The sequence below is a fragment of the Hylobates moloch genome, unplaced genomic scaffold (assembly GCF_009828535.3).
Source record: "Hylobates moloch isolate HMO894 unplaced genomic scaffold, HMol_V3 SCAFFOLD_6, whole genome shotgun sequence".
In the NCBI taxonomy this organism is placed as follows: domain Eukaryota; kingdom Metazoa; phylum Chordata; class Mammalia; order Primates; family Hylobatidae; genus Hylobates; species Hylobates moloch.
Window position 1 is genome coordinate 150,507,411 of NW_026652281.1, and position 13,699 is coordinate 150,521,109.

The 13,699-nt window shown below is 51.0% G+C and overlaps 1 protein-coding gene across 1 annotated transcript; it reads right to left on the reverse strand.

Moving 5' to 3' along the window:
- Positions 1 to 1,944: 1,944 nt before the first annotated feature.
- STC2 (stanniocalcin 2) lies at positions 1,945 to 13,277 on the reverse strand. The gene is made up of 4 exons (XM_032158649.2): positions 12,903 to 13,277; positions 10,724 to 10,866; positions 8,077 to 8,288; positions 1,945 to 3,128 (listed from the first exon to the last, which is right to left on the reverse strand). Exons 1-4 carry the CDS (start codon positions 13,051 to 13,053, stop codon positions 2,726 to 2,728), a joined length of 909 nt encoding a protein of 302 aa, XP_032014540.1. The 5' UTR covers positions 13,054 to 13,277; the 3' UTR covers positions 1,945 to 2,725.
- Between the last annotated feature and the right edge of the window lie 422 nt (positions 13,278 to 13,699).

Consider the following 13,699-nt stretch of genomic DNA (forward strand, 5'->3'; position numbering starts at 1 on the left):
ATGCAGAGCTCAAAATAAACACTAAATCTTTATTTGGAGATCCACATCCTTCCTCAAAGGAAGGCTCATGAGTAAATTTGTAGGCAGTATAAAGCCCAAGTAGAGGGTGTATTTTTAATGACTACTTTGCTTACATTTTAGATTGTGCAAATGTCTCAATCAATGCTTGCAGGAGTTTGGACCTTCCTCAGTTTTGAGCAGAAGACCCTGAGCAATAAATACTATTGTATGCTTCCAATAACATTAGGGAGGGGATTGAAATGCTATCTACCTGACTTCTGAGAAGAAAACAAAGCAGTGGCATGAAAAATATACAACAGAGATCAGTAAATGGGTTCAAATGAACATAGTAAGCCTTTATGCCTTAGGGGGAAAACACAGCGATAATAAATACAAATGACAAATATTTACAATAGAAGCAACGAATGGGACATCAGTAGGCGAACACATAAAACATTTACACAGAGGAAAATGGAAAAGCGATGCCTTTCACACATCCAGTCCAGGAGCTGGCGGACAAATGAACAGCTGACTCAGCAACGCAGGAGAATGTTATTGCTTTAGCTTTTGAGTGATGTCAGTAAAACAGTCAATGTACCTGCCGCGGTGGCTCACTGCAGGAGACAGCCACGGTTTACACTCGTTCCCATGGCAGAGCCTGACACAGAGGTCCTCCTCCCCCCAAGGGCAGAGCTGGATTAAGTGCACCAGCTCTTCTGTTCTCTGCAGCCCCAGATCTTGCTGGGTGCCCAGGGGCCCGGTGGTGGGGGTTGGAGGTGGGGTTTCCTCCCCTCCCCCAACCAATGATTTCCCTCCCCCGCCACCCGCTGGCATGGATCATGAAAGACTGGGATTGGATTTGGGGCATAGAAATACTAGCTGTGTTTTGGTTGAAGGCATTCCCCAGAAACAAGTCATTTTAGAGCAGATACGCTTGGTTTCTTGGTGTCTGGCCTCAGGTTGCCTTGAGGAAGAGCTGACGAGTTGACGGATAAGGATGCATATGCTTTTTGACCCACTCACTAGAACAGAGATCAGTAAACTGTGTCCTGTGAGTGAAATTCAGCTGGGGGCCTGTTAAATAAATCTTCCTGGAAGGGAGCCAAGCCCTCTCGTTTGTGTGTTGTCTGTGGCTGCTTTTGTGCTAGGACGGCAGAGTTGAGTAGTTTCGACAGAGACCTCATGGCTCGCCAAACTGCAAGTACTGGATTCACTATCTGGCCCTTTGCAGACAAAGTTTGCCGACCCCTACTCCAGAAGAGCCCAGCCCAGAACACCCGGCCACTCCCTACAATACCAGCTCCTGCTTGAGAAAGGATAGGCCAATCAGGAAGAAAAGGCCTATTTCGGTGATAGTTTTAAATACCCCAAGAAACCCACTGCTGAGACTTTTAATGAAAATCCTCACTCTCCTTTCCTCATATTTTTAGTTCTGTCTCTTCCCTCTGCCTTTATTTGTCCCCTTGGACTCCTCTCCTTATTGCTAAATTTCCAATTAGGATCTGGAAAATCCTGTCCCTTAGAGATTTTCAGCAGTCTCCTTGATTTTATGTAAAAGGTCAGCATTTCCTGATGGGAATTACTAAGTAGTCTTCATTCTCTTCTTTCCTTTCCCATCCTCTCACATGGAGAAGCCAGGTTTCCAGCTGGGCCTCCTGGAATCGCCAGGACGCAGCTTTACCAATCTCGGCTGAGGGTCGAGGTGAGATAACGAAATCCTAAGGGAAATTTGTCAAATGTACTCCCCATGGGTATATTTTCCTCTGGGTATAAGGTTTCCCCCAAGTGGGCAGGAGTCCATGTCAGGCAGTCAGATGTACGGCTGTGTCGCTGTTTGATAGCTTTTAAAATAGAACTTAAAAAAAAGAAAAATCAGCCTCAAAGGATGGGCTGTTTTTTTTTTTTTTTAAACCCCCTTTGAGCTGGTTTTAATGACCCAGTTGCTTTGTTTGAAAGCCATTTATTTAGACGACAGATATGTAGATATAACTGGATAAATAAAAAAGTGAAATCGAGATTTGAAGCAGTGGTTAAAATATAAACTCATAGGGGCCACTCCCTTGAACAGTGTCCCCCCCAGCCCAGACAGAACAATGGCTCAGAAATTACACATAGAAATGACACTCCTCCCTCCACCCTCGCCAAGAGCTCTGAACCGCAAGGTCCCACACAAGAAACTGAATTTCAGTTTGGCACCAAGCACCCCCTCAGCCCCTGCCTCCTCTCCACCCTTCTCCTGCATTCTAAGCGATATTTATTTTTACATTCACTCCTGTCCTGGAATCCAGCCGCCCTGACTTCCGCGGAGACAGCACCAGAGGCTGCTGCACCAGAGGCTTCGGGGCGGGGCCCAGCACCCACTGTGTGGCCCAGCTCTGGGGGCTCTGCCTTACCCTGCCCCTCCCTGGTTCACTTCCCCCACAACAGAGCGGCCGACACCCACTGGCTCCACAGATGGAAAGAAGACAAAGGTACAAGGATAACGCGGGCGCGCTCCCTTGAGTACGTGTAAGTGCAGAATTCACCAGGCACCCCTGAGACCCCACGGCCCTAAGGGTCTCCATCTCACCTGTCCGTTCCGCGAACACACACCTCAATGAAGTCCACAGTCCCCACAGAATCCTGCGTGTGACATCTCCCCTCTCTAACGGTAAATGTTTTGGAATGTCCATAGATAAGAAAATGGACGGCGTGGAGGAAAGATTGCGTGGCCAGGCTTTTCATTTCACCTCCGGATATCAGAATACTCAGACTGTTCGTCCTCCCACTCGCTGCTTCCGGAAGGTCCCTGAGCCCCAAGGCCCCCGACTCTGCCCCGGGCATGGGCGTTTGGGTGGCTCTTGCTACCTCGCTCACCCTTGGCACCTCGGCCAGTCTCCCTACTGCTGGGCTCTGGCAGGTGATGTCCTGCTTCCCCGTGGTGGGCCCTGGAGAGCTTGGTTCTGTCCACCTGGGGCTGGCCCTCGGGGGGCGCCGTGGGAGGCCTCTGGATGGCCGAGGTGCAGAAGCTCAGGATGGAGCACAGGCTTCCCCAGTTCTGCTCACACTGAACCTGCACGCTGTGGGTGATGGCCTCCTTCACCTCCTCCCCACAGGTCAGCAGCAAGTTCACGAGGTCCACGTAGGGTCTAAAGATTGAAAGCAAAGAGAGAGAGAGAGAGGGAGAGAGAGAGAGAGAGAGAGAGAGAGAGGCTGGGAATGGAGCAAGTCCCGAATGGACCACAGAGGGCAGGGGCAGTGCTGGGAAGGAGGTATGGCCAGTGCTTGTCTTGGGTTCGGTGGCAGATCTCTCTCAAATGGCTTCAAGCCTTTTCTCATAGTCTGTGGAGTACTGGCCTCAACCAACACTTACTGGGTGGCCACTGTGTCCCAGGCTCACAGGTGCATAGGGTAAGCGCTTAGGACCCTAAAAGGAAGACCCTCTGGGGAAGGTGAGAAATCTAGGTGGCTGCGTGAATAATGGCAGGAGAGCTCTGGGTGCCTTTCAGCTACACTAACTAGGTGAGTTTCAGCTAGAGTGGAGATGGCTCTGCGGTCCAGTGGAATCATAATTAGGCAAATGGTGCAGGGCCTTACAAAGACTCCCAAACAGAGGATTCTTTTTGGTAGGGACTAGGAAACCATGACGGTTTAGGACCATGTGCCCTCTATGAGAAGCTCCCAAGAAACCATTTTCCCCACGTTTGTGTTTGCGCCGGGTTTAGGCTCATGATGAAGAAGGGTGTTTTTGGAAGTTATTGGATGCATTTCCTCTGCATTTGGAGGAGTATGGAAGAGCTGAAGTGGGAGGGAGGAAGACCACCTCCCTGGGACGTCATTGCCCGTGCATGCAGTGATTCCCTCTCTCAGTAGCAGAGGCTGGGGAGTAGGTGTGGCCATCTAAGCATCTTTATTCTTCCAGTCTGGGCTTCCTTAGATTTGGAGTTGAAGGCTGGCAGTCAGGGGCCCCTGTGTTTGGACTGAGAGACAGCTCGCTGTGCAACGAACTCGCCTAGTTCTGGAGGGCAGAGCCAGTTGTTCTTTAGGAAAACTGCTGGAATAATTTACTCCAGGGGGTGGACAAGGTGTGCAGAAGGCAGGAGCATCTGCTTTTTATATTTATGGGCACATCTGGTGAGGAGTGTCCCCAGCAATGAGCTCTCATGGGCCACTCACTGAGCTTTTATTTTAACCTCTCACTGGCCTTTAAAACCCCCCAAGGGAGGTATAGGATGTTTCACATGGCTAACCAGCATTCCTAGGCAGTCTTCTCTGACAAAGTTTCTGATCTATCTGACCACAAGCATTGCAGCTTTGGGCCATCACCTTGAGCAGGGAAGTCACCCTAGAATGTGAGGTCATTCATAACACGGAGCAACCTGATTTGTCCTCCCTAAGTCTGGGCCACCAGAGAGGCTGCGTTACAGCCCGTGGAGCCTTTTCTTTGCAAGTTGGCAGTTGTTGCTATGTGGAAAGAGCAGACTGTGTTTTGAGATGTGTGAAGTAGTTTACTGCATTTTTATTAATTAGTCCTCAAGTTGGAATTGAGTGAACTGTCCTCACCTCATGGATGTAAAAACTGAGAATAGCAGGGAGAAGGTGGCTTTTGGAAGCTTCTGGGCTTCAGGGCCCAGGGCTGAGAGCAGAGCAGAGAGGAGGAATGCTCTGGCTGAGAGAGATCAAGCTGCTGTTTAGGGCCTGCCTGATGACTTTGGAGTCAGCAAGTCTGTGCATGGCCGCTGGGCAAAGGGCTTTAAACCCTCTAAGGCAGGCCCCTGACAGTGCAAGACAACCTAACCCTGTCTCCTCGGACTGCCCTGAGGTGGGCAGGTGGGCATGCAGGAGACAATATGAGGGAAATGCTCCATGCGTGCTTGTTTCCTTCTATTTTTTGAAAACTAGAAACTGCCTCCGGAGCTCAAGTTCACTGAGTGTGTCTGCTAAAGCAGCAACAGGATTTTAGCACCTGACTGTGCCTGCCGTGGCACCAGGGCTAGATGGGCACACTGCAGGGGTGAGTGTCTGTCTTTCTGAGATACTAACTGGATGCTGTCTTCAAGCTCCTTTCCCCAGAGTAAGGGGAGGGCTGTCTTGGGAATATACAGACTGTCTCTCTTTTGCCTTCCCGGCCAGGGCATTCTGTCTGCCAGATGAGCCCCCAGAAGCCCAAGGCAGATCCGGATCCCAGAAGGCTGGATGAGCCCATGCTCTCCTCTGCCCTTGGCCCTCTCTCTCTCCAGGAGGAAGCTGTGAACTGCGGGGAGGGGTGTGTGTGCCGAACCAAGTTAATCTAAGCCGTGTTCCAAGCTGGCCTGGTGCCTTCTGAGGCTGCAAGCTCAGCCCGTGTCTAATGACAAAGTCCAGCTCGTTCAACTGGGTGTCAGCAAGGCTAAAGGATTTTAAAAAATACTTGGAGGGGGATGTGCCTGGAGCCTGCCAGCACCCAGCGACATGGCGAATGGGGGTCAAGCCAGGCCCGCTGCAGCTAGAGGGAGACAGATGCTGTGTAGAAAGTGGGGCGGGCAGGAAGGGATGAGGAGAGCAGAGAGGAAGAGCTTGAAAAGAGCAGCATTAACTGGGGGTGAGTGTTCTGGTGTGGATGGGGGTTGGGTTGAAGAATGGGGGTGGTGCAGATTCTGGGGTGACTGTGATTTCCTCATCTCTAAAGTGAAAAGCAAATTCAGTTCTCTGTTTTTTTTTTTTTTGACCAATGCCACACATTTGGAAATGGCCTTCTTGATATTTGGGGACTGATAGGATCTTTAATCAGTTAAGATGGTTGGAAAAAAAAAACCTAAAAAACAGGCAGTTCAGCTAGAAGTACAAGTCGATGCACTGCCACATCATGGCTTCAGAAGGAAAGGTAATGGGGGGTTTTTGGGAAGCTGGAGTTAGGTGAGACCCCTGCCTAGAGATGCTGACTTAGGGGGAAGCAAGAGGAACAGCATGTGACCAGGCTTCTCATATGGGCTGCCTGCATTTCCAGAGCAGGCTGGGGTGGGGGGGTCATAGGCTCATTCTGAATGGTGTGAGAACATAGACCCAAGAGCCACATCCCCAAGAAGGAGACACTAGAACGCCAGAGGGCTTTACCTTCTTAAATTAAGGGGAGGGGGCGGGACTTCCAACCTTCAGTTTTCCCAAAGAATATTTTTCTCCAAGAAAGATAGAATCCCTGTGCTCAAGGCATGCATTATAGCATTATAAACTAGGAATGGGCCCCATCACCCACCCATTCCTGAGGCCAGCAAGCTCTGTCTAATGGGGGACAGGCCTGGAGGTGAGTGTAGCTCATGGCATTTCCTAGCCATGGGGCATTTGTCTCTTCCAGAGGCACCTGAAGGAAGGGAATTTTAGAGTGTTCTCCTTGTGTAATGGGGATACATTTGATAAAAGGACAAGAAGCCTACCACATGTGGGGAGCTGTGAGCCCTTTCAGGTCTAGCAGGGAGATAATAGGCTGGGAGCAGGTTTGAAGTCTCTTTCTGATGACTGGCTTCAGTCATGTATACCAGCAATTCCGAAGCTTAAAAGCAGGAATCAAACCTCAGTGCAAGTTCTCTAATCTCTTAGCTTCACTTTCCTCCTCTTGGGCATAGTAATTTCTATCTTGTAGCATCTTTGGGAAAGATAAATGAGATAACCCATGTAAAGGCCCTGGCCAAGGGCCTAGCCCATTAAAAAAAAGAAATAAAAAAAATCAAAAAAAGACAGCTATCATTGTTGTTTATGATGCTGTGGCTGCTATTGTTCCGTTAAAAATATTTGAAGGATAAAAAATATTTTGTAAGGCATTAGCCTAATTCAAGGAAAATGCAATATGATTTTGCTTTTGGCAAGAGCTTCCTGCAGAGTTTTGCCATGAATTGTATGATTCTAACACTGTACCAAGGGTGTTGCAAGATGCCTATGACCTTATAACCAAGTGGAAAGAGACAGGAGGTGGTTGCTGTTCTTTGTCATCTAAATGGTGTTGGTGTGGTAGGGACATAACTGGAAGAAGGTTGTGGCACAAACTGAGGATCAAGAGTTCATAAAAGTATACTGATTTGGCTCAGTGAGTCACCGTGGAGAGACCAACAGTGCCATCAAACTGGCAATGACTTGTACTGAACTGGTTGGCTACTGGTTTCTTTCTGCCCTGTGTCTCTTAGGAAGGAGCCATTGTCAATATTAAAAAAAAAAATCTTCAGGGGCTCCTGGCCCTGCCTCATGTTAGGAACAATTGTGTACCAACATGCTTTACCATGCTGCAAAATTTAGGATCCTACAGCTGAAATATTTTGTAAGGAATGATGCATCCTGAATTTATCATTGAATTTCAAGTCTTGAAATAAGTAAGTTCACATTTCCTTGTTTTGGCATAAAAGTGTTTAGCTGATCAAAGTTTTTGGCATTTGTTTTGCATTTTCTCTGAGAGGGCACTAATGTATTAGAGAAGGTGAACTGAACATTCTAAGGGAAAGGAAAGTTAAGGAGGCAGGAAAAGCATCTATAGCTCTGTTTTCGGGATTTAAGAGTATAGGTTCTGGAGCCAGACTGCTCAGCAGACTGGAGCCAGGTCCCAAGCCTGGCTTTGCCTGTCACTAGCTGTGTGAGCTCTGCCTTAGTGAGTCTCAGTTTTCTCATCTGTCAAATGGAGGTGACAAGGGCTGTTGTGAGGATCAAGTGAAAAATTCACAAGGAGCCCTTAGCCCAGTGCCTGGTGCTTAGTAAATATTCAACAAATGTTATTAGCAATCTGCTGTCTGTCAGGACACCTCTACAGCTACTCAGAATATTCCGAGAGCTAGTGGGTTCTTGGCCAAGGGGAAGATGAAGAGTATTACTGAATCGAGACGTTTCATTCTTAGTAAAACGATTTCCCATTTCTGTTGCTTGTGATTTTGAGACTGATGAGGGAATTCTCTCTTTTCCTAAAAGCCAGCAGGAAAGGGGCCTTTTAGGAGAGTCAGTGTAGCTTTCTGAAGTAAATGGAAGCCTTCTCCATTTGACAGGCATTCAGCCTCTAGAAGCAACGCGGCTCTCCTCCCATACACATTGCCGTCCTTGCTGGGTGGCCCCTCCACCCCAGGCCCTCTGCGGGGCAGTACTCACTCGTGCAGCAGCAAGTCCTTGAAATGGATCATCTCCACTATCACCCGGGTGTTCTCCTGGGCAGCCGCGCACAGGTCGTGCTTGAGGTAGCATTCCCGCTGCAACTGGAACACCATTTCCCTGATGGCCGGGCACTTCCGGCTTATGCAGCCGAACCTGTGCCGCAGAGCGTGGGCCTTACATTTCAAGGCGTCTTTGATGAACGACTTGCCCTGAGAACACACAGGCCGGGGAAGGGAGAGAGGGGCAGAAAGCAGAAGACCTCGTTACATGTTTGGACATTTCAGCCCTTCTTGGGCTTACACAGGATATTTCTGACATCAGAACCCCAAGGCCCCACCAGAGACGGACGTCCTCCCAGGTGACAGGCAATGCCACATCCGGAGGCACGTCCAGAGTGACATGACACCCCCAGCACTTGGCAACAAGGGATGTTCATTCTGGAGACTAACACATCTCCCTCCTTCCTCCCCAGCTGCTCTGTGAGTTTCCCTCCAACGGGGGCTTCCGTGGCTATGTGTCCCTCAGGTAGTCCTGTGTTGGTTATGTGGTGGCAACTTTTCTGGAACACAAAGGGAATTTGGCCAGACACAAATCCACAAATCCCTCACGGCTCTCACAAGCAGTTTTCCCCAAGTGGAAGGTGCCTGCATGTCCAAATCTCACACATTTCCTTTTTCCCTTGATTCCAGGGGCGACACCAAGATTGACTGCTGATTGTACCTCCCTTTCTGCCTCCGTGCCTCCCACGCCCCAAATCCGTACCCTTGTCTCCTCCTACCCTACCAGGAAGAGCGTTCTTTTCCTTTTTGAAAATGACTCTACTCCTTTAAACTGTTCGGATTATTGCCTCTAAAAGGCCGGCCTGGCACCCTGCCTGGCAGCATCTGGAGTCTGAACTGCCGCCCTGGCGGCCCCTCCCCCACACTCCCTGCCTCCGAGGGGCGAAGGCAGCCAGGCATACATCTGGCCTGCAGTTCTCTTTCCTGGCAACCCCGTTTGATTGTGCTTATCCTAGAAAGGAGACAGCTGTTGGGGGTGTGGAGGCGAGCTCGGTGCTGCTCCCTTATCAACCTCCCGCAGCCCGGAGGCATTGTGGGATGCCTACCCAGGAGTCCCCGCACCCCCCATTACTATAGAAACTAGCTGTCGTCGGAGAGGTCACCCCTCTGTTTTTAGACAGGCCCGGAAGTCACTGAGTTGAGAAAGTAAATGGGTTTAGGTTGGAAGTGGGAAGCCAGCCAGCACATTTATTTTGGTTCTCTCTTTAGCAGCCATAGAAATGTCTACAGATAGCGTCTGATCTCTGAAAAACCATGCGGCCCGCGCACCCTCCCCGTGGCCCCCTCTCTTTTGACTCTCCAGCCAGAGCCAAACAGAATGGAGGGCAGGGTGTGCCCGTTTATTAAGCAGTTATGTGCTGAGCGTCGACTTGAAAGGGATGCCTCTAACTTGAGAACATATTCCTGTTGGTTGGGAAAAAAAAGAGGAAGATGAATTTATGCGAGGGCTGTGGCAATCTGTTCTTGGTATTCTTCCCTGACATCCTGTGGGATTGCCCTTAAATACACGTCTTTCCTCCGGATTTCCTATTACGTTTCCTAATTCCCGTTAATCCAGAGTGATGCTTTATTAGGGAGCCTCAAGGAGTTCAAAGTTCTACCTCTTTCCTTCCCTGGTTTCAGTTTCCCCTCCGGCCACCGCACATCCTCTGCAGTTTAGGCTGCCGGCCCCGTCTTTGCCTCCCCTCCTTGTTCCCAGGCACTGCTTTGTCAGGCTCACTACTATATGTCAGTGGATGGGGACTGGTGACATCCATAAATCTCACCTAAACTGATGGCCACCTCCAAATGTTGGCATTGCTCTCCAATGAACCAGGAGAGACGTTTCTGAGATACAGCAACAGGGCGTTTCAACAGGGCATATAAGTGGCCAGGGAGAACACGAAAAAGGTGAGTCTGATGCCACATGCCATCTAAAAATGTATTTGCGTTGTTGGCACTGGAGCCATATGTTGCTTGTTGTGTTCCTGCTTTGCCCTGAGCAGCAACTCTGCGTTCCCCTGGGGACCCTGGGATAACCGAAGTGGGTCAGGCCCTGACTATATTTATTATATAGAGCAAAAGGAAAGTGTGGAACTGAAGGACTCAGTCAGGGTTTTGACCTGTCAGCTTGGCAGAGAAGGATCTGCTACTCAGGAGGAAAAGAAGTCTGCTCTTTTGGAGGTCCTGAGTTATTCGGGTTGGCTGCACACACACCACATGACGGATTTCTACATACTTTGTGTCTCATTTTCCTAGTAGGTGAAATGACTTCTGAAATGTATAATTGGGGGTTCCTGCCCCTGCCCCTCATGCAACGGGCTTTGGAGACTGAGTTCTGTGTGGCCAGACACAACATGTCCCCTTACAAGGTGTTTATCGTTTATTATGACATTGGTCTCCAGTCCACCCTGCCTGTGTAGACACAGCTTATGAGTGCAGAAGGGAGGCACTGGCATAATGTTTTATACCTAGACTGTCGCTTGCAAGCACTAAAACACACCACAAGGAACAGCAAAGGAAGTTGGTTAACAAGGCTTTCCAATGAACATTTCAATCATGTACGCTCACCGCAAACATTCTTCATGCTCTGGATGGATTTTTACCTGGGCATCAAATTTTCCAGCGTTGTGCAGAAAAGTCATGCAAATCCCATGTAAGCCCCGAATCTCACAAGAGTTGTTCTCGAAACATTCAAACACGCCACACCCCACATCGCCAGCGTTGACCAAACAGTGCTGGATCTCCGCTAAAAGGAAAATCACATACAAATATATACAAAACTCTAACCCATGCTGGGCAATGCAGAGAGGTCATTTGAAGTAAAAGTTAATTAACAACTAAAGGAAAATTTAAGGAGGAAAAAAGAGTTAGTAATGACTGTTTCAGGACCTAAAAAGCCTGGGAAACAAAATTTCATCCTTTAATCTACTCATGAAAAATCTCTCTATTTGTAAATATTTGTAGAAAAGAGCCGAAAAATTACAAAAATTACAACCAGAAGGCTGGTCTGAGCATTCCTCCTTTTCATCCTTTCCATTTTATTAAAGTATTTGTGGGAATACTTAGTTGTGAGCAAAATATATTTCCGCTTTTTAAACCCACAGACAAAAATAAAATTTTGAGTCGAAGACTGTACTTCATCAATCAAGTACCCTTCTCTACTTGATCTGTAGAAGTTGCTGCTATTAAATCACAGCCATTTGCTTCCTGACCCTCAAATGACGGCATCTAAAAAGCAGTTTCAATTCAGCTTTATGATTCAACACCTAAAAATCAAAACAAAATTCCTATTAAGGCAGTGCCTCCCAGCCTTTCGCATTAAAATACCAGCTAGGGAAGCTGCGGTTGGCGAGCAGGCTTAGGAGTGGAGTCAGATGGGGGCGAGCCTTCAGAAACGCCGCTATCAGAGGTTGCAGGCTCCTTTTAATTAGGGATCGGGGTGAGGTATCACCCAACCCCCTAGAATTCCCGCAGCCCGGGAGGAAGCTTGCAGCTCTTCACCGAACGTGGCCCCCAGTCGTCTCTCGGAAAGGGCAGACGGAGGGAGTTAACTGTCAGGCTGCAGCGTGCAAAGCTTCTTCCCTCCCTTCCCACTACCCAAGTCTCTGATTTAAATCAACCACAAAATTACATCAGAAAAGTATATTTTGGAAGAAGGGCGGGGTCGGAGCAGATAATCCGCATCAGATTAAATCTAGCCAGAGAATGAGGGGCGTGTATTGTTGAGGGTCACCAACCACCGAGAATCAGGTTCAATTCTCAGAGGAAGCGCCAGAGGAGGGGGAGGGTGGGCGAGGGTCTCGGGGTGGTGGGGGTGCCGGCCCCAGCATGTGGAGGTGAGAGGATCCGTAAGATCCCACGCGCCGCCGGGGCAGGACCGCACAGGGCCGCGATTCACTCACTTGGGGCGTCCCTAATGGGCACTCGTGCATTCCAGCTCGTGCGGTGAGCGCACGCACGCCGCCACTGCCGCGTTCACACGGCCGCCCAAAGTCGGGGGAGGGGTCGTGGAGAGAAGGAGCTGTAGGCAGATTTTCTTTCTCTTTCCGAGCTGGGAAAAGGGCCAGCCCCGTGCCCTGCACGCCTGGCTCTGCTTTGCAGCTTGCTGGTGAGCCAAGAGCCGGTCGAGCAGAGGAGGCGCACGGTTCGGGTCGTGTCACCATTTCTTGGCTTGCTGACCTGGCCAGGAGCTGGGGATGGCGGCAGCACCGCGGAGGTACGCTTTGCGCTGCCCCCACGCTCCCTTCCGAAAGCAGTACCCCCAGGGGGAAAGTTCGCAATGCCATCTGTCTCGCCGGCAAAGTTCTGGGATGTCGGGCATCTTTTGAGGAGGGGGGAAGACGCGGCACTCTTACTGAGGCCGGCAGGCCGGGAAGAGAAGTTCTCCGGGCGCAGGGCGCAGCCCAGCTCCGGGGACCCTCTGTGCCTCCCGCGTGCCGGCCGGGATGAAGCGCGCTTTGCACCGGACCCGGGACTCGGGGGCGGGGGCTGGCGCTGGCAGCGTCAGACGCTGCTTCATTTCCCCTCTACCCTGGGGAGGACAGCAACAAGTCCTGCCCCAGCCATTTCATCACCCTGCTAGCACGTGCAGATTCCGGGCCCTCGGAGCCCGGCGCGGACCTCGCCTTGCCTCGCGCTTCCCATTGCACGTCCCGTGCCATCCCAAGAGTTTGCGTGGCCCTGGGTGGGCGCCTGGCTCCCGGCGAAACGCCTGGGGCGCGCCGCGTGGGTGCACGGTGTCCTCTCCCAGTAGCTCCCGGCTGCGGGGGCACATGCACTTACCTGTATTCTGCAGGGACAGGCGGCCTTTCTGCTGGGAGCTCCTGTCTTGGGGACCCTCGGGTGGGTTAGTGGCGTCGGTCCCCCGCGCCGGGTCAAAGGTGGCCAACACCAAAGCCAGGGTCATGAACTGGCCCAGCCGCTCGGCACACATGGTTCTTGGTATTAACCTCCCGCCGGGAGACCTGGATCCTTTGTGCTCCCCTCCTCCTCCTCCTCCTCCTCTTCCTCCTTCGCCGCTTCCCCTCCTCCTCCCACTCTTCCTTTTTGCTCGCCTTTTCCCTCCTCCTCGCGGCCGCGGCTCGGATAGAGGTTACCCAGCGCCCTCCCGTAGCTCTCCGGAGAGCATGTGACCAAGCCGTTAGCAGCGCCGCGAGTGCCCGGCAATGGCAGGGATGGTGCCTCAAATATCCCTGGAAGCTCTGGTGTCACTTGAATGAAGGAGTCGAGCAGGTGTTGTCCCGGCGGCTGGACCAATCCGAGACCCCGGCCCTTTTGACAACACGGCCGGGAGGCGGGGCCTGCGCTCAACTACTACAGGAGGAAGCCGAGCGCCGCTGGGAGCGCTGGACAAAGTTGCCGACCTGGCGGCGGCCACGCGTTTGCGTGCGTGTGTATGAGTGTGTGTGAGCGCGGCCGGAGATGCGTGCGCGTGTGCGGGTGCTCCAGGGCAATGGTCGAAAGGACCGTAGAATATAAAGCTCCAGTTGCTGTTAAAGGGGGACGGTCTGCTCTGGGACAGTGTCCCTGGGGTCCCTGGCTCGTGTCACACCCGCATCGGGTTGGGAAAGTTTCCTCTT

Bases quoted from the DNA above. Each gene is read 5' to 3' on its own strand.
- STC2 (XM_032158649.2), bottom strand. From the start codon at position 13,053: ATGTGTGCCGAGCGGCTGGGCCAGTTCATGACCCTGGCTTTGGTGTTG. The intron at 10,867-12,902 runs GTAAGTGCATGT...TTTTCCTTTTAG, and splicing joins CCTGTCCCTGCAGAATACAG to CGGAGATCCAGCACTGTTTG. The intron at 8,289-10,723 runs GTAAAAATCCAT...GTGTGTTCTCAG, and splicing joins CTGGAAAATTTGATGCCCAG to GGCAAGTCGTTCATCAAAGA.